Consider the following 23509-nt stretch of genomic DNA (forward strand, 5'->3'; position numbering starts at 1 on the left):
AAAACTCCCACAAAAATTTTGACTCTCAGACAGAAAGGTACACGAGGGAGCCTCTGCCCGAAAGAGGGCATACAAATAACTTACTAGGAATAACTCTAGAAATTGTTGTGGCTGTGCTATATGCAGGAATACAGCAGCCAGATAATGGTTGTTGCCACAAAACATGTCGTAAGGTCTTATTTGCATATTTATATTTTAGTCCGCATAAACATATAAACATCACAATGTCTCTTCCCTTTTCTTACTTTGATGCTAAAGATTAATCATTTTCATCTTCCTACTAAACTGTAAACCCCTAAAATGTCAGCTATAGTTTGTGTGTCACCTGCTTCTACTTTTTGTGTATTTGCCTCTATTATTTATTTCTCTCTATCTCTATATTAATATTTATGTCTCTACTTACCTATGCTATTTAATCAATGACCACTTGCCCCGTATATTACCTATAAATGCCTTGCATTCTGGAAATAAAATAATAAAAAATTCATGTTCATGACACAATGTTATCAAGAGTTCATCATTCCAAAATGGTAGGCCTAGGCGTGCTTTATAGATGGGCAAATATGGTATCTATGTGTTAATAAAACATCAATGTTGGAAGTATGACTGAGGCACACATCAATTTATTTTTGTTGACATAGATATTCTGAGACATCAACATTGTGTGTTCTTGAAATTAATGATGGATACTGTGAAATCTGTATTGATTCATTTGTGTTTCAAGACATCTTTTCTTCAGTCTGCAACACTGTGCTTGCTTGCTTTGTTCTGACTGAGTCCAGCTAAGGAGCAGACCTGAGCTCTCATGCTCTGATCAGCTGCACTGCATATTCCCCAAGTGTCAGTATTTTCCTTAAACAGGGGCATACCAACATTGTATTTTATCATACCCATGCATTTTAACTATTTACCATTTAATACGAGTGAGTAATGAGAGCACAAAAAAATGGAGGAATCTAATGTAAACTGTCTCAGACACTAGGTCACATTTGCTAAAGTTGAGTTATAAAAGATCCTGCCAGGGGCTTGATGTGGAAAGTCCTTCTGGGCTAAGAATATGTCTCAGGGATAGAGTACTTATCCTAATGAAAGCCAATTCTTGATATTGATCCCTGACTCTGAAGAAACAGGTGTAATGAGTCAACTCTAAAAGACACAGAGGAAAATGGTAGAAGTCTGGGAGACAGGTCAGAGTCAGAATTTTTTTTCAACAGGTTTTGTTACAACTTTATATAGGAAACATACTGGATTTATTTAAAGAAAGGGACTTGGGCTTACATAACAATAGTACCTTTGTTATACTTGAGTTAAAGTGTTGAAGGCATATGAATTTAAAAAAAAACACGTGTTCTTAATAGAAAAACAAAACAAAACCAACTTATCTCTCCACAGTAAAGTGAAGATTCTAGACTTTATTTTCACTTGAACTGGTTGAAGTTGAGATTATCCTTGCTTGTGGTTTATCTAGTTTAGGTGATCAAGTAAAAACCTTCATGGGGTGCATTTCTCATGTATTCATCCTTATGACTGCATGCCCAGAATGGCACTGCTGATGCACTGATTACATTCTCTGGCATGGTATTTACTTTAGGAAATGTGCGATTGAATGAGGGGTATGCCACCCACACAAAAAGCCACCTTCAAGGACTAAGCGCTTGAACTCTATGAATGAGAACAGGTGCTCCCTAACAGAGGGAATATGGAGGGTTTACTTCCCCATTCAACAGATGTTATACCTATTCGATATTTTGAGGCCCGTGGAAAGGCAAAATATAATTGTAGAGAGTATGTGATGAAATAAAATTATTATTACCTCATAGCAGGCAGGAAGCAGAGACAGAGACTGAAGAATGCCCATCTTCCATGAATTAACTTTCTCTAACTAGTCCTGAGCTCCTAAAGGTTTTTCCACCTAAAAAACAATGAACCTCATTTCTTTTCCTCCTTCCCTTTTTTTATACTTCTCTTCCTTCTTCTCTTGCTTCTCATTCTGTTCCTCTTCCTTCTCTTCCTTTTCTTTGTATCCTTCCTCTTTGCTATTCAGTGCTTTTTTTCTCTCTCTCTCTCTCTCTCTCTCTCTCTCTCTCTCTTGGTTAGGGTTATTTACAGATGTGTGGGTGCAAGTTTGTTGACTGGAGCAAGACCACCTTCCCAATGGCTATTCCTGTATGAACTACAAGGTCAACTCAAGACACCCAAGACCAATTTCTCTGTACAAAGATTTATTTGCCTCAGAGGAACAAAGGGCAGGGATAAGAGACAAAGACAGGGGATAGACAAAGAGGGAGAAAAAGGAAGGAAAAACAGGAGAGAGGGAAGGGATATTTATCCCAGAGGGACAAAAGACTGCTTCTATGTATAGAGCGGAGATGGAAATGGCCCACAGGCAAATGTATAAAGATACAAGGGGAAAACACTGTGTTAGGATGAAGTGTTTATCTTAGATTGGATAAATTAATTAGGCCAGTCACCAACAAGTTTCTGATCACTAGACTTGATAGTTGAACCCTGGTAGTCAGTCTCAGCAGGAGGAATGGACCAATAAGGGAACAGACTTTGGGGTTTAGTTTTGATAATGGGGTCTAACAGTTTATAACAAGGCAGAGGGAATGGGGAAGAAAGACAAGAGCTGACAGAGCCATGTTGGTCATGGTCAGTCCTGCTGGTGTCTCTTCTGTCACTCTGTACATTACTAAAATTTAACTGTGTATAAATCCTCAGGGAGGGGTGGAGTTCTGTGAGCCTCTATAACATAGAGGCTCTATCTTTTCCTAACATGTTGACATTCCCAATCTTGTACAAATAATCAAGTTTGCTATAAATCAGGAACACACACACACACACACACACACATACACACAAAACAATCATCATGCTTCTCTCAGAAGTCAGTGTTGTATGCTATTCCTCCTGCCGTTTTCCTCTCCTCTTTTATTCCATCCCTTCTCCTGTCATGTCCCCTGAACCTTGGAAGGTCGTGTAAATGTTTTATTTGTAGGTGTCCACCCAACAGTCATTTCTCTTCTATACTTTGATCATTCCTGAGTTTCTGCAGTCACCAAGGCCCCCAGCAGCAGGAGGCTTCCCTGACTAAAACTAACAGCAGCAGTGTTCTGTGGGCATAAACATATAGTTACTTAGAAGACAATTAGACAAACACACTTGTCTGTTTAGCAAAAACAACATCAGTGGGGACAAAGACCAAGTGAATCAGAGAGTTTTGCCTAGGTTTGTTGTAGCAGAAGTGAAATATCTCCCTATAGAATAGGCATCAAACATAACCAGAAAGTGGTTAGCTGCCCCATAACAGATTTACAACTATTGTACCAGTGTGCTCATCCTGCCTGCCTACTGTGATTAACATACTGAGAATAGCACACTGGCAAAAGAACACACTAAGCATGTTGGGCACAATGAGTATGTTGGTTACACAAAGGGTCCATATCCGAGTATGATCGTTGATGGCAATTCTTCTGCAGCAGCCTTCATGGTACCTTCATTCATTTTGAAGACTAGCCAGCAAGGATAAAGCTTCCATCTCATTCCCAACCTGATTTTTCTATGTCCTGACACTGAGACATAAGATCTTTTGATAATACAGTTCTGGCCACTTGTTTTGGAGGGCAAACCACTGGTGGGTTGTTTTTATGCTCTCTTCTTGGGCAAGAATTGCCACTGACTACAGAAATTTAAAAAAAAAAAAAAGGGATTCTCTTAAATCTCAATTCTAGCTAAGGTATCCCATTAATTACAAAAAGTACAATGTAACTAAGAAGTCTAATTGCTTTTAGATAGTATAAATTATTCTTCCTAAAAGGGTGTTTGGCCTTCACAGGCCTTGTGTACAAAAGTGTCATATAGATATGGAATTTATACTTCTTTTTTTATGTTATTTGTTTTTAAAGCTTAGGCTTTACAAATTCAAAGACGATGTCTATACAATGCCCAAAAGGACTTATTGGGTAGCAAATTTGCTTGGCCATTTGCATCCTAATGGCAAAAGCAATTTCTTCAGCCAGAAGAGCTTGCTTTCTTTTCAGTTGCAAATGGAGATATTTTAAGGGGGAAAAAAAAGCTATTTTGGATCAAAAGGGGGATTCTTATGTCTCTTTATTTCTGACACTTGTCAAACCTCCCACCTCAATACAATGCTTCACAGGGCAGGGTCCGATGTCTCACCTCAAATGACCATACTTTTTATTAAAGTTAACCAGTCATTCAGCACTTTTAAATGTCAGTGGTTCTTATTCTCTGTGTGAGTGGCTCAAAATTAGAAGACGTAAAATGAAGTGGCGTAGTAAAACAGAGTCTTCCAGCCAGGAACAGAAGAGCAGAGTGTTATTTCTCTGTAGCTGTGTGACGTCAGACCCCTCCTTGTGCTTTGGGAAGCTTCCTTTCTCTTATACTACGAGAAGGAGGGATGATGGGAGAGGTTAAGGTGATGGGATTTAAAGTTCACGTGGACCAACTCTCACCGAATACTTAAGGTAGGTCAGCTTCTCTATATACGTATTGTTGCAGGCGATCCTCTTAATGTTCGCAGGGAGATCTAGAGAGACCCAGTGCTCAGAGAAGCTGGCTGACTTAACTATGATTACACAGTAGGTGGATGGGAAATCACATATCTTTCTGCGGTTACAGATGGCCATTCCCCCTCTAATTTGCTGCTTCACCTAAAGTCCCAACAAACACTAAAGCTTTTTTTCTTGAAGTTCTGTTTAGTTCCTTAACACATGGAATTTCAGCATTTTCTTTTTTCTTTTAAGTTCAAGAGTAAAATAACCAAAGTAAGAAGACGATTTCTCGCTTGGTATTCTCATAGCAGTTCCATTGCTGTGTTGACATCTTGCACATGAAGCCGCTTTCCAACCATGGGTGCTAATACTAAACAAACACTACTATTCCTCTTAGGCTTTCTTAGACCAGAGTTAGACTAGCTTCATTGCAGATACACGTGAAAATCTGCATTCTTGTTCATCATTTCTAGTTCTACATAAATTATGCAGCCCTTTCTGATCTCTGTGTAAATGCTCTAACCGCCACTGGAAGATTCACAGGAAACTCACAAACCAGATTACATACTGATGTAGATATTGTGTATGTTACCTTCTCTGGCATCAGGCATCCAGGGCATAATGTAGAAAGGAAGTAACTACAGGAGACAGTTCCCGATCCTGAAGGACTCAGGCCAGTTCTCTTACAGAAAAAGGTGAAAATAGGCAAGCCACTCACTTAAAAGAATCATCATCATCATCATCATCATCATTGTCATCATCATCATCATCATCATCATCATCATCATCATCATCATCATTATCATTATTATTATTTGACTCAGTACTTCAGTATAGCATCTTAGAGGATCTCTAGAAAAAGGGTACTTTTACAGAAGTGAATCTAACCGTGCTTAGAAGAATAGCATCTCTCCCTTTTTTCCTTCGGCTTCTGCCACTTGGAAGACGAGCATCCATCTAAAGTGAGTAGGAGGAGTGGGCAGATGTCTAGGAATTCCTGAACCCAGCAGAACATCATTTGATAGAGTGTAAATGACTTAACTGTAGTGTAAGAAAGCTTCCCAGAGCAAATTACAATTCCATCACTGAACATTAGCGATGAAAGTTGACAGGTTTTATAAACCTTGAGATTCGGTTGGATTGGAAGACAGCTGTAGGAAAGGGAATAAAATGCCTCTGGGTAAGATTTTATGAAGGGTTTCTATGTCTATGATTTATTTTTTATGCCATAGGTAGCTTTATAACCAAAATAGTTATGATTTTAGCTGTACTGATGATGCAGAATGTAGCTGTGGGTGCAGATATAGAAATAGTTGTAAGCATGGTAGGGAATAAGAGAATTCTAGCTAACTACACACTATGTCCATACTTAATATGTATTTTTCAGCGTGATATTAATTATAACATCCATATTGTTATGTGAAATGTACTTTATAGAATGTAGGCAAAGGGTCAGAATCAGAAAATTCTAACAGAACACACACACTCTTCAAAGTTTTAGGTTACTGAACCCTGTTAATGTATCAGATGTATTTGTAGCCCCATCCTCATTGAAATTAAAGCCTCCAGGCATGTGGCCTCAATGGAGTCTGTTTATGAGATTTCTATATGTAGCTTTATCTGGTCAATTTAAGAAACACTTCTCTTTGCTTCAAACAGTGTCCCTGAAATAAAATAAAAGACACAAGAAGGAAGATGGTATGACATATTCCTGCCCTTAGGAAATAATATTTATGAAAGAAGTTTCTAGGCATATATTACATTTAAGAAAACTTTTCATAAAGACATTTGAACAATTGAAATAAGAAGGTGTAAACTTTTTTCTGATCTATACTTACAAACAACTGTTCACTTGCTTTGAAGATAAAAAATGTTCAAAGCAGGACAAACAGAGGAGGCCTGGCTTGTCGATTTTCAGAGAGTAGTTAAGATTTTAGGGACCATTCAGTATTTTTAACTTTAAAAATATGTTTCTGAGTTGGATGTGGTTGCGCACGCCTTTAATCCCAGCACTCAGAAGGCAGAGGCGGGCAGAGTTAGAAGCCAGCCTGGTGTACAGAGCGAGTTTCAGGACAGCCAAAGAAATACAGAGATATCCGGTCTCAAAAAAAGAAACAAAGCAAAACAAACAAACAAAAAAAAACAAAAAGAAAACAAGAAAATGTGTTTTTGATAAACTGGGGATGAAGAATTGGCTGTGATGGAGAAGAAACAGGAACCTCTAATATGAAATGCTTGTTTTACTTAGGACAATTGATGTTGGCTAGCAGGCACTGAGAAATTAGCAGTGATTAAGAGACCAGAAGCATTGAGGTGAAAGCTTCTGGAATTGTCTTCTCAGGTCAACACACGGAAGCTGCGGTCCAGAGTGCGCAATGACTATGCACTGTGCTGGCAGCCAAATTTGGTAACGTGTAAGAGTCCCACATGGGACTGATTTGAAGGCATGGGGAAGGTCATGGAGAACAGCTGGGGCTCAGCACTGCGAGAGGCCAGAGGAGGCCATTTAATAAAGGTGTGGCCTCAGCTGCAGTTGATGCCTCAGGACTGAAGGGATCATGGAGAGAAGTTGAGGCTTGGTACCATGTGGCAGGGTCGTAGTTTCTGAAGAGAGCCCAGGAGAGGCTCTTCATGGAGATGCAACTCAGTTGCATGGGAGAACCCAGAAATTTGGAGATGACCGCAGAGGCGGCAGCAGATGTGAAGAGGAGCCAGCCTGAGCCTCTGACACATCCTATATGTGCTATGGTCATCCTTTCGAAGCCTAAACATCTGAGTGACAGAAATGTGACAGTGATCTTACTCGGCTAGGCTTTGGTTTTGCTTTGATCTGATTGTGACTGTGTCCTGACTCTTCCCTTTTGGAAAAAGAGGCAATCAATCCGTGTGGGAGGGCATGGAAGGAGGTGAGCAGGAAAATGATGGGGGGAGGGAGGAAGGAGGAAAATGACTCAATTCTATTTCAAATTTTAAAACCTAAAGTATTTATCTATATTTTAAAAAAAATTTAAAGTATTTTCAGGACCCTCCAGTTAACAACTTTGGAATTTTAAAGACGTTTAGAATTTTTGAAAAGACTTGGAATTTTGGAGATGTTGTGGATATTTTACAGGGACTTTTACTTTGAAAGAGACTTATGTTTTAAAGAGACTGAACTTTTCAATTGTTTTGATTTTTAAGCACGATGGAAATGCTCGTTTTGTAGTATTTTGCATTATGATATTGACGTTAACATAGGATCTTGGGGATAAGCAAAGAAAGGAAAGGTTCTTGTTGAATAGTAGCGTGTCTGTGTGTCAAGTTGGCAGGGGTTCAGTTGTGCTGGCTAGTTTGATGTCTACTTCACACAGGCTGGAGACATTTGGAAAGAGGAACCTCAGCTGGGAAAATGCCCTCATCAGCATGGCCTGTGAGCAAGGCTATAGGGCATTTTCCTAGTTGATGACTGATGGGGAAGGCTTCAACTCACTGTGGGTTGTCTCAGCCCGGAACATGTAGTCCTGTGTGCTATGAAAAAGCAGACAGAGCCCAAGGAGCATGCTAATAATCAACATGCTTCTAAGATACCTGTGCCTCTCTATGCTTCCAGGATCATAGGACTTCCTTGAATTCCTGCTCCGAGTTCCTGGATGATGGACTAAAAGCCTTCCTCCTCACATTCCTTTTGGTCATTTTTTTTTCCACAGCAATAGAAATAACCTAACTAAGATGGAGCCATTGCCAAGAGAAACCTCAGAAGGTATTCATGATAGAGGCCATTTTTGCTCTCTCGGTGGTTATTTTACAGTGACTGATGATGTCCTTCTTTAAAGCTACTAAGTAGGTGCAAAGTTTTCAGTTCACACGACAGCCTCCCACAGCAAAGAACCAAGTGGTACAATGTGCTGCGAATCTCCAGGTCAGAAATATGGTAGACCTATTACATGCAGAACTGAAAGAAGCTAAATACATCGCGATCACATCGTTCAAATATTTAACTCCATTGATGAATAACATGAAATTCAGAAGTTTTCTGGCTTTGTTAGAATCTCCAGCCAGTGGAAACCCCAGGAACAGATGTACAACCCAGCTACTGCATTCTGCATTGCTGTGACTTAGAGGACTTCTGTCTGGCCTCCGCGCTCCCTAGCAGGTGTTCCTGAGTCATTCATTCCCTTGGAGATGCTTGGTATCCTGCCTGGAATTGGGAGCACTTACAAGAAGGTGAGTTGGGTAGTTATTTTATCTCAAGTTTCCATACTAGATAGATATATTTTCTCTCTAAATAACTTCAGTTTAAAGGAATGGAAACAAGAGGACAGACAATGTGAGCAAGGGAGATCAAGAAGGGGACCCTCTGAGAGTCATGATATGGTAAGGTCAGTAATGTCAGAACTGCTTTGACCCTAGTGATTTAAAACCGTGTGCAGAGCTTTGGGAATACTGTGTAATGCAGCATGGCAATTGGATAGGATGCGGCTTCAGATGGCCACTGGAATCTCAAGGTGGAGGTCACTATGACATTTGGAGGAGGCTTTGATGCAATCCTTGGGGTAGGAAGGGAGATGTCAGAGAGAAAGGGAGCCACGGGGTAGGGAGACGCGCGGACAGTGAGTTTCAAGATTTTCCTGCAAAGGAGAAAGTCCGAGATGTATGGGGCGACAAGGTCAAGTCAAGGTCTTATGAAGACAAGGGCTTTTCACCTGTGTTTGGTGAGATGAAGGAGGACTTTGGCTGCATTGGACCGACCTCGCGCACACAAGCAAATGCAGGGCCGTGGCGTTGCCAAGCTGTGCGCACTAGATGGCAGTAGCGGGGCCCTTTCTGCTGGGCTCCCGGTCCTATAAGGCGCTTGCTTGTTTAAGTACAGTCTCATTTAGTTGGAGCTGCAGGGGAGTGAGGGAGAGGAGGGTAGGAAAGAAGAGAGCGGGAGAGCTCGAGGAAGAACAGGGCTCGCTGTGTAGACAGGAGTCTCGGCTGCGAGCATCCTTCAGGACCTGGGCTCGCGCTCTCGGAGAGGAGAGAGAGGTTGTGCCTGGATTCGCTGGAGTCTGGTTCTTCCTGGTCGCCAGAGCCGGGAGAACCCTGAGGGAAACCGAGGGAAGCGAGCGGCGCGTTTTACTAGAGAGAGCAGGAGTGAGCAGAGACGGCTGGAGCGCGCGGCGACATGAGGACCTACTGGCTGCACAGCGTCTGGGTGCTGGGGTTTTTCCTGTCCCTCTTCTCATTGCAAGGTAGGGGGAGCCTGCAGCGACCCCGTGCGCCCCCTCTTGCCGCTGTTGGCTCCAGGATGCCCGGTGGGGTCACCGGCACACTGGGTCCACATAGAATCCGGCTTATTGGCAAGTCCGGTGATGCCCTTCTTCCCTTGGTTCTGGTCCAGGCTGGGTCCCGAGGCAAACGGGAGCCTGCAGACTTGCTGCAATATCCGTGCTGGCGTTGGCGGATCCAGACCTGGCCTGTGCGGGCTGGGGGGCAGAGAGGCGCGAGTGTGGAGTGTGGGTGCCGGTGCTGGTGTGTGTGTGTGTGTGTGTGTGTGTGTGTGTGTGTGTGATGCTAGTGTGCTAGTGGGAGACGGTGGCGGGGGACACTGGGGTTGCTCCTCTGTAAACTCCGAGTGCTGCCTTGGTATTTGCTGTCCCCGCGTCCGCGGTGCTGATACCTCTGCATTCCTGCTCTTCCAGGAGGGAATTGACATTAACTTTAGGAGGCTGCTGGGTAGCTGCTTGCCACCTTACCCTGCACTTGCGTTTCTAGACAGAACAACCCTTACAAGATTCTTCTGTCCCTAGATGAGGGAGGGGTGATAGTGGATGGGAGAAGGAAATCTGTCAGAGAAAGAGAGAGAGAGAGAGAGAGAGAGAGAGAGAGAGAGAGAGAGAGAGACTATGCACTCGAGAATTAATTCACGGGTTAATTAATAACTGGCTCTGAACGGTCAGTGTGTTTTATGCTTTAGGGCACTGAATACCTAGTAGTGGGTGTTTACTTTGAAAATGTCTTGGTTCTGTGTTTAGGGGAGATTGTGAAGTCAATTTAGGAAGGTTAAAAATCCAAACACATACATACTCTTTGCATTTCACTTGAAGCTGGGAATCCAGAGCCCTCATATATGTTATGCATACCTACAGTACACAGAACCACTCCAAAATAGGAATATATTGTTTTTTGTTTTTTGAGTTCCTCTATCTCACCATTCCCTTCGCTGATAGAAGCCTTGCACGATTAGCTATTGAGACTCTGCTCTTCCACTCTACTATTGATGGTTCTACTACCCCTTCGTGCTCCGGCATCCTGTCATCATTAGGGCCTCTGCCCGCTTGCGTTCTCTCAATACTGAACATGCAGGGCTTCTCATTTGTTCCCCCCCCCCTCTCACACACACACACACGCACACGCACACCAGCCTCTCTCATGAATACTCACCATGAAATGACCACACTGGCAATCCTCCCCTGGATTTTCTTCTGATAGCTGATTGCTAATGTTACATTTGTGGCTTTGACTTTTCAATGCTAGGGGATATTTTGTGTGGCTATACAGCCCTCTTGCCAAAGGAAATGAGAATAGACTCCTGGCTGTTTACTAGTTGAGGCATTGCAAGTAATTAAATACAATGTTCAAGTTCTCTTTTGAAATATATATAGACTGATGGCTGGAACTCACCCATAGCACAATTACAAGTTACAGGTTCTACAAACTTCCTCTCAGGGCTCACTGACCTCTTCCCTTCTTGTCTAAATTGTTAGGTCTTATGATATATAGCTCTTTGACTAAACATGCCTGTATGAAAAAACAGTATCTCGACAGAAAAGATGGTATTTCAATCCATTCTAGAAAACTGAATATTTACATTTTATTGTCTCTTTCTCCCTGCCCCTAGTGCTATCACTACTTTATCTATGATTTCTGATGTTGTAATTCAGCCTTTAATTTATTATTTATTTATTTTACACTGAGACATTAGCAACAATGTGATTGTATTATGCCAGTAACTGGTGGGGGGCATCTTTTCCTTCCTTCTTATATTTAACTAGGAACTTAGCTATTCAGATAAAGCACTAAGTCATTTCATGTTTCTCTTAAGTTGGAGAAAAGCTGTGGAATATTCATTACTCAGTCATAGGGTTTCATGAGTGAAGGACAGAGCAAAATGCTGAGCTGATGTCACATGGCGCGTATGAAGGATGGTGAGGTCAGGTGGAACACGAAACCAGATCATCATATTCCAGGAGATCTTACCACCAAAAAGGCATGTCCTTAGTTTTCTTTAGTAAGAACATTGTTTTCTCCACTGTGAATTTATTAAGACACAGTAGCATTGTTTGTGTAAAGTAGTTTTTCTTTCTGAGAATATCATTTTCAAAGGGGGGAGATTTCAAGGGTCACTAAACAGAGACCAGTGACTCATGAGAAGGGGGCCCATTTCTCAATCACTGAAATACCCTGATGGGCAGTTAAGAGCAGGGAGTGGTAGCTTTGAATAATAAGCTACCCAGGACAAGAAGGTCATGCAGCCTGATGAGAGTGAGCAAAACGCTCACTACCAATACTTGTCAGACATACTCTTTCCTTCTGTCATCTTGAAAATTCTGGGAAAGGCTGTCAGACAAAATGTTCTATGCCTTCACCCCAGTACATGAAAATGCAGTTCACACACACGCGCACGTGCGCACACACACACACACACACACACACACACACACACATTCTTGGTGTCAGAGTGAGTGGCCTTTTTAAAAAAAACAGCTCCATCTGCAGCAGGTGGTTTCTGCTGTTTCTCATGATCATCGTCATGGATTCACAGATGAATGCTGCCATTGGTGTTCATTTTCATTAGATTCTACTTGTTCAGAATGCTGAACATGTCTTACCCTATGTGTTTCTGAGAGGCAGGGGTATTTACTGTATAATTTGGATTAGCCCCAGGAGACAGAGACGACAAAGTTAGCTCTGTAGCCAATGGCAGTTCTGACATATATTGGTAAGGTCTCAGTAATAGTTATGTTCCAGTTCACAGTGTTCATGTAATGATCACCATCATTATCTTGAAATAGGTTATCCATGATATTGTTGCCAAGATATATTTATGTATGAGTTAAGGAAAAAACAGTTTTTGTTGGGATTTCTCCAAATACTTTACAGCACTTTCATAAAATTGATACTTTTCTTCTACACATAATCCTTCTGATATTGACAGGGACAATTCCTAACATGTTAGTGTTGACAATGTTGACAAACTGATAAGATTGCACAGTGGCTAGCTCTGTTTTTCTGGATATTCTGATAACTGTATATTATATTAATGACATGCAGTTTGCAAAGTGTCTAATATTTGTGATTATACTGTTATCTTCTCATTTGCCTGTAACCTTAAGGAAGCGAGAAGTAAGAAAAAAGAGTTTAACTGAGGGTTTTGATTCTTTTCTTTTCTTTTCTTTTTGAATGGAGAGGAAAACAAAACATCCAACAAAGTGCACCCTATTCAGGACTGTCCACTTTGTGCTTTGTTTATTTTGAGGCCCCTGTTTCATTAACTCAGATCTGGCTGGGTCCCCTTGTCATCTGGCAACTGTCCCTTCTTTCTCATGCTCCAGATTCAGAACCAAAGAGCAGCCAGTACTATGCTCTGAGGTTGGCTCTGTTCTCAATTTGGCATCTGGAATGGCAGTAGCCGTGTGCCCTTTGAGGACTGTAGAGGAGATGAAATCCACTTGGCCCACCCTACCCCCATCTTTGGTTCATCTGGGCATGAAGGTCGCCTTGGCTTCTGCCTGAAGCCAGATTTGGATTGTTGAGTGGCCAGGAGAAGAGGAGAGTATACTTCCACTACATCATAGACAATACAATCAACCCTCAGGGGGAGCTCACACCAGCTGCTTAGTATGGAAGCTACAGATATGCCTAGGATGTGAGCTCTTCTTACAGACACCATTAGTAGCCTTCCCATGTCTATCTCAATGTGACTGGCTCACAACAGTGCTAATGACCTCACTTTCCATATAATTGCAGTGAAGATAAATTGGTGAAGCAGTTCTATGTGTTTGTGATACTTTTTCAGACAAGATAATCCTACAAGAAGTATGTTTTAAGAGCTGAAGTTGCATGCTGTCTCCAAGGTATTCACTGTAACAAATGTTGAAGGATCTTAAGCAATTAAATAGTAGAGATAAATCACTGTCTGCAGATGCAACCTTATGCCAGATGCAGATGTTGATATTAATCCTGTCCCCAAGAATAACCTAGAACCAACTCAATGAACATTGACTACAGAGCTTCTAAATCTCTTACATTTGAATTTCAAAAAATGTTTGATAGTATTTGATTAAAAATAATGCATTCACTTTTAGAAAAGTTTAGCCATTTCTCCAGAGGGTTGTTTTCTCTCTCAATTTTTTAAGTAGTTGAAAAGACCTTGTCACAGATTTAGTGATGATTATTAATTACATACAACTTGTGTCTTAAATTATTACCCTGAGTTCTGAAAATATGGGTGTATTTTACAAGTATTTTATTAGTTTACAAAGATGCAGTATAACCTGGAAGTAAAGCAATTGTCCTTAATACCTTAGGAATTCTTTTATTAGATAAATGTCAACACCAGAGGCCTATGATTCATTTTACACAGTTCTTATCAGATCCAGAAATTACTTTGTCTTTTATAACAGTGTTTGCCTACTAAGATATTTTTCATTTTTCCTACATAGTCTTTTTTTTCTATATTTATCCTACATGGCATATTTCCATTAATAAATAAATGGTTTCTTGTGTTATAATTCATTTTTTAATATCCCCCAATGGTCAAAAAAAACTGCCCTTCCCCCCCTTATCACCTGAGAACATTTATTTGCAAACATCATCAGTATTGGTCTGGACCCTAAGTAGAAATGGTGGTCACATGGAAAGGACATAGGATAGCACAGGAATACCTTTGCTTGCTTTGGAATTCATTGTTTCCTGGTAAAATGGTAGTAATAATCTCATGGGAGCCTCCCTTTTCTGATTAGTTCAGGTAATAGTGCTTGCCTTGTGTCAGGATGCATGATTTGCATATTGAAAAGCATTATTTGCTTCTGTGGAGAAGATAATGAGTTAAATTAAAAGGAATCACCTGGCTTTTTGCAACAGTCTGAACAGCATTTACCTGTGTTCACATCTATCTCTTTCCCTTTTCCTCCATTCTATTTCTCACCTTTCTCTGGACCTGGGTGAGAGCCATATTGAACTCCCAGTGCTAATTTAATGCTGAGGAGAGATACAGTGTTGCTACAGGGTTACATAAGCTGCTTTGCTGTTCTGCTCTGCTCAAAGGCCTGAAGCCAAAATGCAAAAGAACACACAGGTCCACGTGTAATTCCATGCTAACCACCTTTGTTTCCATTTCCCATAAGCCTACAATGTCATTGAATATTTTAGCTCGCAGTACTGAGAAATTGCTAGAGCAAGGAAGAACTGTTAGGCGATCTAGATTTCAATTAACTTTGCCACTGTGGCTGTGTAACTCTCTGTGAATCACTGTTGTTTAGTAAATGAGACTGAGAATCTCCAAGATTAATAAATCTTGCTGAGGTGGCAGTAGACCAGAACTCTGCTGCTCAAATAACCTCTATCTCTTCCCTTCTACAAGGTCCCTCCCTCCTCATTTCAGTATGAAACAAGGTCAGACCAAACTAAAGGAATTAAAATATGCTAGCATCATTGACATGTACACACAATGATACTCTTCCATTGAAATAACAATGATACTTAGAGGATATTTTTAGATTTCATTTACTGGGCCATATTTTAGTCCTTTTTCAAGTGTAGCATTGAGTATGTTTAAATTAACAATGCAACTTTGTTTATGACTCAAATGAATAAGGAAACAAAAATAATCCACATGCATGTCTTATTTAATGCAGGTGCCTACCTCCATTTCTTTTCTTTGAAAGGTAATATATACACCTATGATAGACAGGAAACTATAGTCAGCTTCTAGAACTGAACAGCAGGCAGCTATGAAGAATTCCATAGTAGTTGTCTTGGGGTGAAAATTTTGGGGTGTTTTGACTGGTTCATGTCTGGTCTGGACAATGCCTGTCCAGGCCAGCTCCTGCTCATTGCCTTTGTCTACATAGGAAGAGCAAGAATCTGCCTAATGCTGCTTTTCCCTCATGTGGTAGAGTGAGGTGAATCCCAGTGCCCTAACTGAAGCTTATGCTAACATATCAGATGCAGGTTGAAAGTTGATCTCACTAATGACAATGGTTTTGTCACTGAAATTTTAATTTCCTATCTTTCCCATTAGGCAGTGATGTGGTTTGTACTGAGGAGGAAGAAGAGTGGGCATTCTGTGGGCTTAAAGTTATTTTTGTGTTTATGATGTGAGCTATATGAAAAATCGGTAGTTATGTCATTTAGTTTGGGTATAAACAAAGTACAGATTACAGAAAAGTGGGTGGATATGCAAAAATAACAACTGATATGCTTTCCTTCCTTTCTGGCTCTTTTCCTTCCTTCTATAAATATTTATTAGTCCTCAAGTCAACACTGTTGTAAACCTTATAGCAAGGAAGACAGGCACTCACAAGATAATACATTAATTACCTTTATAATGAAATACAATGAGGGAGAGTTTAGAGTACCATGACTACATGTTTCAGGTAAATTTAACTTAGTCTATAGAGCTAGGAAAGTATCACCATAGTCAACTGATGCATAATTAGAGTTTGAGTAAAAAGTGGCATTTAGATATGTAAAGGGAGGCTTAGACAGAGATCTCACAGTCAATGGGAAACCCACAAAGGCTTCAATGTACTGCACAGACCACCATATTCCAGAAATCTAAGGAAGAGAAGGAGGACAAAATCTAATAGGGAAGGAAATGACAGAAGTCAAGGCTGGAGGAATGTGGTATGCCTAGCCCCATGGAATCCAGAGGAGCAGTAGAGACAGATGAAGCTTCTTATAAAGTAGAAGTATTTTCTAATAAAGAGAAAGTATTAGAAAGTTCAAGCAGGGATTTGCTACCTGCACTGTGAGCTTCTGGGAGAGACTTCAAGTTGCCTTAAAGAGAAAGGAAGAGATTAACTGAAAAGTAGCTGCCCAGGGGTGAGGTGGATGGGGGTGAGGGGAGGAAATGTGCAGTCATTGTCACAGAGGAACACATCGGGGAGATTGAGGCAGAATCCTGAGCAGGTTAGGCAGAGGATCCACATTTACAATTGGGTTTACAATTGAAAATGGATGTGTATGGATATTTCTTCTCCTCTAACTCTAGCCTTAACATAAAAGCTTTCAAAGTCATACTGTACTCCCTTGCAACATCTGAGGACAGAGATGTAAAGCAAGTTAAGGAGGAGTTGACATTGAAGCCCAGGCTCCTGTCTCCAGATGCAGGCACTTTCCATTGTACTATGATACCCACTATAACCAATAGTTTAAATGGGAAAGGCTGACAGAGCTAAACAGAAGACTGGTCTCTGGTTCTCCACCTATGTGGCCTTGGGCAAGCCATTCTCTGATTCTGGAAATAGTCTTTGAGTTGCCTTTGCATTCCAAATATGAGGTGAGTCTATGATTTTACTGCGACTGGGGAGAAGTCTAGTCTTAATTAGCAAAGCAATGGAATTAAATACTATTCTAAAAGCAATGCACTTTTATTAGATTCAAGTACGTACAGAAAAACCAATTCCTTACAAATAATTTCAAGGAGAATATCATCTTGCTGATTTTCTTTTGCGTGACCAGATTAAAAAATGATTTTTTTTTGTAATTGATGGCAGCATCATGTATTTACAATTCAGTCACTGAAATTATTGCATTAGCTCTTCCTGGCACACATTATACCTGATTTGTGTGATAATATAAAAGTGGACACTATGTTCAGTCAATATAAATTTGTGAGTGGTCAATATTCTAATGTTTTCTTGTATATAAATAGAGAAAAATGATAAATTGTAACACAGACCGATTTGGAAAATAAGTTGAGAGAAATAAATGATGGGACCATATCCTGGACATGGAGCAAAGTCTGGTGGTAGGACAGAAGGACAAAATGAAAGAATTTTCTAGGGGAAGTGATGGAAATATAGTAAAGAATATTTCTCTGACTTTTTAAAGCTGTAGTACAGACTCCAGCCTGCATGGAGTTAAGGACTTATGTTGGTAAGGATTGCCAAAGAAGCTTCCAGAAGTAGAGTGAATCTTGGATGCTAGACTGAACCATTTGTGCCCGATCCTTAAAGAAATAAAGGGCCTTTGATTAACACAGGAAGGAAGTGACATGAAGGAAATGCAGTGCCTGCGGGACAAATTTGGTGCCCAGATACCATTTGCATACAGAATACTGAGTCAAAATCAGCCCTGGCCTTTTTTTTCCCCTTTTATTTACAAGCTCTGAAGTAATGTTCCTTTCTTTTTTTACATAAAATATATAAATATGTAAGCCAAGACTATCCTTTTACTATTTTTTAAGATTGCATTATTTTTATGTGTATGAGTGTTTTCATGAACTTGCGTACGTAAACCATATTTGTGCCTATTGTGTTTAGAAGCCATAAGAGGGTATCATATCCCTTGAAACATGATGGGTGGTGGTGACCCACTATGTAGGTGTAGGGAACTGAACTCAGGTCTTCTGAAAGAGCAGCAAATGCTTTTAACCGTTGAGCCATCTTCCAGCTCCAAGAGTATAGTGTTTAATGCCATGGGCTTACATAATAAGATGTTATGCATGTATCTTGTCATCTTTTGGGCAAACATATTTATGTGTTCTCTGATTGATATTATTATGCAAGTCCTACATGTGGCATAGACATGCATCTTGATGAGGTGACAAAGAGTTAATGGGTATGTGAGTGCACGTGGAAAATATGTATCACATAGTGTATGACAAGTAGGTACAGCTAGAAGAGATTTCCTCGATTGCTGGATTCCCGATGTAGACCATCTGTTTAGTTCTGTTCTTGTATAATATATGGTGAGAAAATATTGTTAAATAAACCTTGGCAACGTTGAAGGAAGTTTGAAGTACTTCCCATCGCATTCAGAAGCAACACTCGCGTATTTATGTTCTTAGAATGAGTGAAACTACACTTTTCTCTGATGTGCTTTCTAAAATAGCTTGTCTTTTAAGAAATTTCATTATAAATTAATGTACTCATTGTATAAAATGGGAAAACACCAAGGAATACAAGAAAGCAATGGAAAAATTAAACAGATATTAAATACCAGAGAAACATTAATAATTTTATTATTCAACATTTCCAGTTCTCTTTCAACAAAAGATACATGTAAGTTAACAAACCAAACCAGGAGCGTTGTTTCCATATATCTTCCCCTTAATTATTTTTTCTTAGTAGTTTATCATTAACTTTTCTTTTATTAAATACTTAATTACTGTATCTCTGTTAATGGTTATATAGCAGCCTGTACCACAATTTCTTCATCACTATCCTGTTCTTGAAAACAACATTTGGTAAGTGCTGTTATTTTTAAAATTGGAAGACATTACTTTTAATTTTCTCTTGCTTTGTGACTGTAATGCTATTTTACAGTCTTAGAAAATAGGCTAGAAGGATAGTGCTCTCATGTTTCCTTGTTCAGGTATATGCTCTGTTAAAGTCTACCATAGCTCCGCAGATAATCGTGGGCTCACAGTTACTGACATTCAATGAAACGCTGCTCTATCTGTTAACTAATTTTGAACCCAGAAAAGCTCTGGGGGACTAGAAAGCTAAGAATATTGAACAAATACATAGGAAACACTTAGGACTGTGCTTAGAATTGTAGGGAAAGCACTGAAATATTAGTTATTGTTATTATTTGACAAGCACAGCTAAATTATTTCCTTGAATCATTTTCTCAGTTAAATTGGTTTACTCTAGTTTTATACTTTTATTTATTTATTCTCCGTGTTAATGTGCACAATCATAAGTGTCTTGGTAACCTCAGGCGGCCAGAGGACAACTTTCTGGAGTTGGTTTTTTCCTACCACTATTTGAGTCCCGTTGATCAAATCTTTGCTGTCAGACCTAACAACAGATATCTTTACCCCTTAAGCCATTTCTCCAACCCCCTCTCCAGTATATTCATAAACAGAGACTTCAGATGTCTGACAGTAGTGTGGTGTCATCTTCCTTACCGCCCAACTCTTTTCTTCTCTCCACTTAGTTGTTTCTTGTTTGGCTCAAGCACCATTTGCCTAATGCTTTTTGCTGGCACATGACTTCATTGTGAAAGGGACTGTCACCTGGCTTTTGTTCATGAGTGGTTGTGGGAAAATCGCTCTGGCAACTTTCAAATTGTTTAGAACTGTGGCAGTTTAAAAGCACATCTACATTGATCTACTAACTCAAGGTCTCACCTCTGTGTTACTTTTAGAATTTATAGATGGATACTGTCCAGCAGAGATGAGTCATCTACATTCGGCTGTCAATTTGTTTTCAGAGATCATACACCTAGCACACTTACATTTGAATGTTCTTTTAAAATGTGAAACAAGTAAGGGCCTTCAGAAAAGATTATGGCAAAACTTTCTAGTTTCTTGGCTTTTTCCTTTGATCCTGGCTCCATGTCTCTTTCTCATAGTTATATGTGTTCTATGATTCCTTACCTAGTGTTTCCCTTTGCTTGATCTCAGGCACATCTCCTGGGCTTTCCAGGCCATCAGGCACAACATTCCTCTGTTTTTTTTTTTTTTTTTAGACTTTAGAGCTGTGTCTGTTTTCATTTAAAATCGATTTATATTTAAATACATTTATTTTTGTATTTTTTGTCTATCTTTAGATATTTCTTATACTTACCAGTTGGCAATAATAATATTCTGTGAACTATGTCTTTACTTTTTGTTTCCTGGTTTCATGTTCATTCAGAGTTTTAAGGTCTCCTTAAAGGTGCTTTAAGGCTTTTAATGTGTTGTGTATGCTTACAATTTTTCTTTAATATTGATGTCATTTTGTCATCGCTTCCTTTTCTAAAATCAGATAATATGACAGATTGATTGATCCCTATGGATTTCACTTACCAGGATGTGGGCTCGAGTTTGGCTACATGGAACATCACCTCTGTTCATCTGTACTGATCTGTTTATAGACACCTTCCTTCTCAGCCCTATAGTTCAGTTCACAGGCAGCACGTAGAGAGGCTTATCTATAGAATCTTCTTTTTGTGTTTTAAATTCTATATTTTACTTTTCTTTTAGTTTAATTAATCATAGAGTCTTTTGATTATTAATATATGCTTGGCTTCAGTTTTAATGAAAAGTAGTTTTATTATCATAATATGGCTCACAGTAGAGAATTGTGAATTATTTAGAAGTAGAATATCTAACCACACATATCCCCTAAGATTAATGTGTCCATACCTCAAATACTCATATTTTACCTCATTTCTTATTTCAAAGGCTGAATCTTCTGCTTGTTAGTTTTTCATTAAATACTCATTGACATGTATAGAATATGTCTAATTTTCTTTATTCTTGTTGTACCTGTTCTTACTATATATAGAATTATCAACTATTCAGATAATTGCTACAGTTTTCTAACAAAGTCCATAAAAATTATTTATCTCCATCGAGGCCGAGTGACCCTCATGGTCTTTTCATTAAACCCAAAGTCAGTATGGTTGGTGGGAGATCCTGAAAAGCCTGATTCCAATTTGGGCTGTGGCACACATCACTTGGGGAGCTTACTTATCATCTTTGCAATTTAACTGCAGCATGTGCGGAGAAGACGCTCGGGAGGATTAGAATCCAGCATCTGCAATGTTCCATCACCTCTGGGTGCATTCCAAACTGTCCAAGACTCTGCCTATATTTTCTATAATAGGTTTTTCTGCTGAAATTTGAAAATTTTTACCTCATATTCCATTGTCAGGTTATTTCAAAGACTTCACTAATTTGTAGGATACGGTAAGCGTGCCACTAAACAGTGGGTGTCATTGAGGGTGAAACAGTTTGTGTGTAAAAGTCTGCACTTGTTATCACCTGCCATCTTTGAGAAGTGTAGGTGTCATTGTTTCCAGAAGAAGGAGGTGAGAATCTGACTTTTTGATGGACTCCATCTTCATCATAGTGCTTTCAGGTGTAGTTACTATGGTCTCTGCTTTATTTTCAGGGTTAGGTTATATATGATGCCTTTATTCTCAGGTTTAGGATTTTTCTGGTCTTTCGCAAAATTGTCCTTCAGAATCAGAGGCCCCCAAAGCAGAAACAACTAATAAATTTTATCTAAGTGTGGTCTTCCAGATGATCATTTTAACTTGAAGGAGAGACATATTCTCATTGATTCAGTGACTTATTCTGGGTTATGAAACAGAGTTCACAGATGACTTTCGAGAGGAATTGAAGGAAGGATTTCAGAGTACTGACTCTATACACCCTACTGAAGTCCTAACTAGTACATGCTTCTCTACATATTATTTGCCCTGGAAGTCCAAAGTCACTCTTGCTGGGACTCCTCTGATTCATGTTGTTCCTGTATGTGTCTCAGGCACTGATTACTTTATTGAAATAAACAAAGCATATTCTATTCCCACGCTTGTGACTATACAAAGAAGAGTCATGATGTTTCAGAATTCAGAAAATAGCTGTTAACCGAAAACATATTGTTCTTTAAATTATCACGTTCCATGCTGCCACCAACTTCCAAGTATGTAGAAGAGTAAACTCAGGTGAAAACTTATTGATCTGATTGCAAAGTATATTACTTACTGTAAAAATCAGAGCTGTTTCCCAAAATAATACTTCCCTTCCATTCTCATTCTTGTCTTTAGGGTTTTCAACTTTAATGTTTCTTTATAATTCATAAAACATTTCTTGTCTACCTTTTTGTTAACTCATATAGAGAAGACCCCCTTAAAAGTCTCATTGCAGAGTACCAAATACCTTTTCCAGGTCAATGTGAGTTGGAGGGGTGTCTCAGAAAATGATTTCTGATGCAAAACAGGAACTCTAAATTTGTCTTTTAGTAGAAGAGAAGGTAGTATCTGTTTCTTTGATTTCTGTTTTAAAATTTACTCTCCTTTCCCATTTCACAAAGAGGTTAGACATCGTCTCTCCATATTGGCCTTTGAGAAGTAACAGAACATTCTAATGGAACCCTAGTCCACTCAGAATGTAGCCACTAGGTATGCTGTAAGAGGTATTTAAAGGCTTTATGGTATCTGAAGATCACGGAGAGTGAGATAAAGCAAAGTTTTCTACAAGACCAGGCTCCAGCCATTTGAAAACAGTGCTGGTACTTTTAATAGTTCCACCATATTCTTTCTTTTTTTTTTATGGATATAGGAGGCAGGTGAAGAAAGCAAAATAGAAGTTTGTCACAGTTTAAAATTGATTAAGCTTTATTGATATCCTACTTCATGTTCTGGCTTTGTGGGAGCCTAGCCAGTTTGATGTTCACCTTCCTAGACCTGCACGGAGCGGGGAGGACCTTGGACTTTCCACAGAGCAGGGAAACCTGACTGCTCTTTGGAATGGAGAGGGAGGGGGAGAAGAGTGGGGGGAAGGGGAGAAGGGAGGGAGGAGGTGGAAACTTTTTTTTCCTCAATAAAAAATTAAAAAATATTAAGCTGGGCTATGAACATGGTTTCTGAACTTACACACCTATGATTATCCTACACTGCTTCACAATAAAGAAAACTTTTTATATAGATATGATTTTATAAAGAAATAAGAATTACTTATTCAACTTTTCTAGAACTCTTGCAAGTATAATAATCATCACTAATAAAGGTTGAAGGGGCTGCTACAATTTACATATATTCATTCAAGGCTCAAAATGATCTTTGTGCCTTTGTTAACCAACACATCTTTTGTAGTGATTCTGGTTTAAATGAAGGGCATTAGATGTGGATCTGTTTGCTACTGATGGTGGTGGTGACAAGGGTAGTGATTCCGAATACTGCTACTATTGGCATGGTGTGGCTGGGCTGTCCCAGGCAATTAGGCAGGCACATTAACGGATCAAAAATCTGGAGATGTAGCTTCTTAATACAAAAGCTTAGATTTTAATGCCAGCTGCTGTAGCAGAGAC

At 39.6% G+C, this 23509-nt stretch overlaps 1 protein-coding gene across 2 annotated transcripts in view; it reads left to right on the top strand.

The window, feature by feature from the left end:
* The first annotated feature begins 9362 nt into the window (after window positions 1-9362).
* The window catches only part of Lsamp (limbic system associated membrane protein), a 2109134-nt gene continuing 2094987 nt past the window's right edge, over window positions 9363-23509 (top strand). Inside the window, exon 1 of one of the 2 annotated variants that reach the window (XM_026786010.1) lies at window positions 9363-9727. In XM_026786010.1, coding sequence (XP_026641811.1) covers window positions 9661-9727 — 67 coding nt within the window. In that variant the 5' untranslated portion in view covers window positions 9363-9660. The remainder of the gene's footprint in view (window positions 9728-23509) is intronic. The other variant, XM_026786013.1, reaches the window with a different exon arrangement.

Source organism: Microtus ochrogaster, chromosome 2, assembly GCF_000317375.1.
Source record: "Microtus ochrogaster isolate Prairie Vole_2 chromosome 2, MicOch1.0, whole genome shotgun sequence".
NCBI classification, from domain to species: Eukaryota; Metazoa; Chordata; class Mammalia; order Rodentia; family Cricetidae; genus Microtus; species Microtus ochrogaster.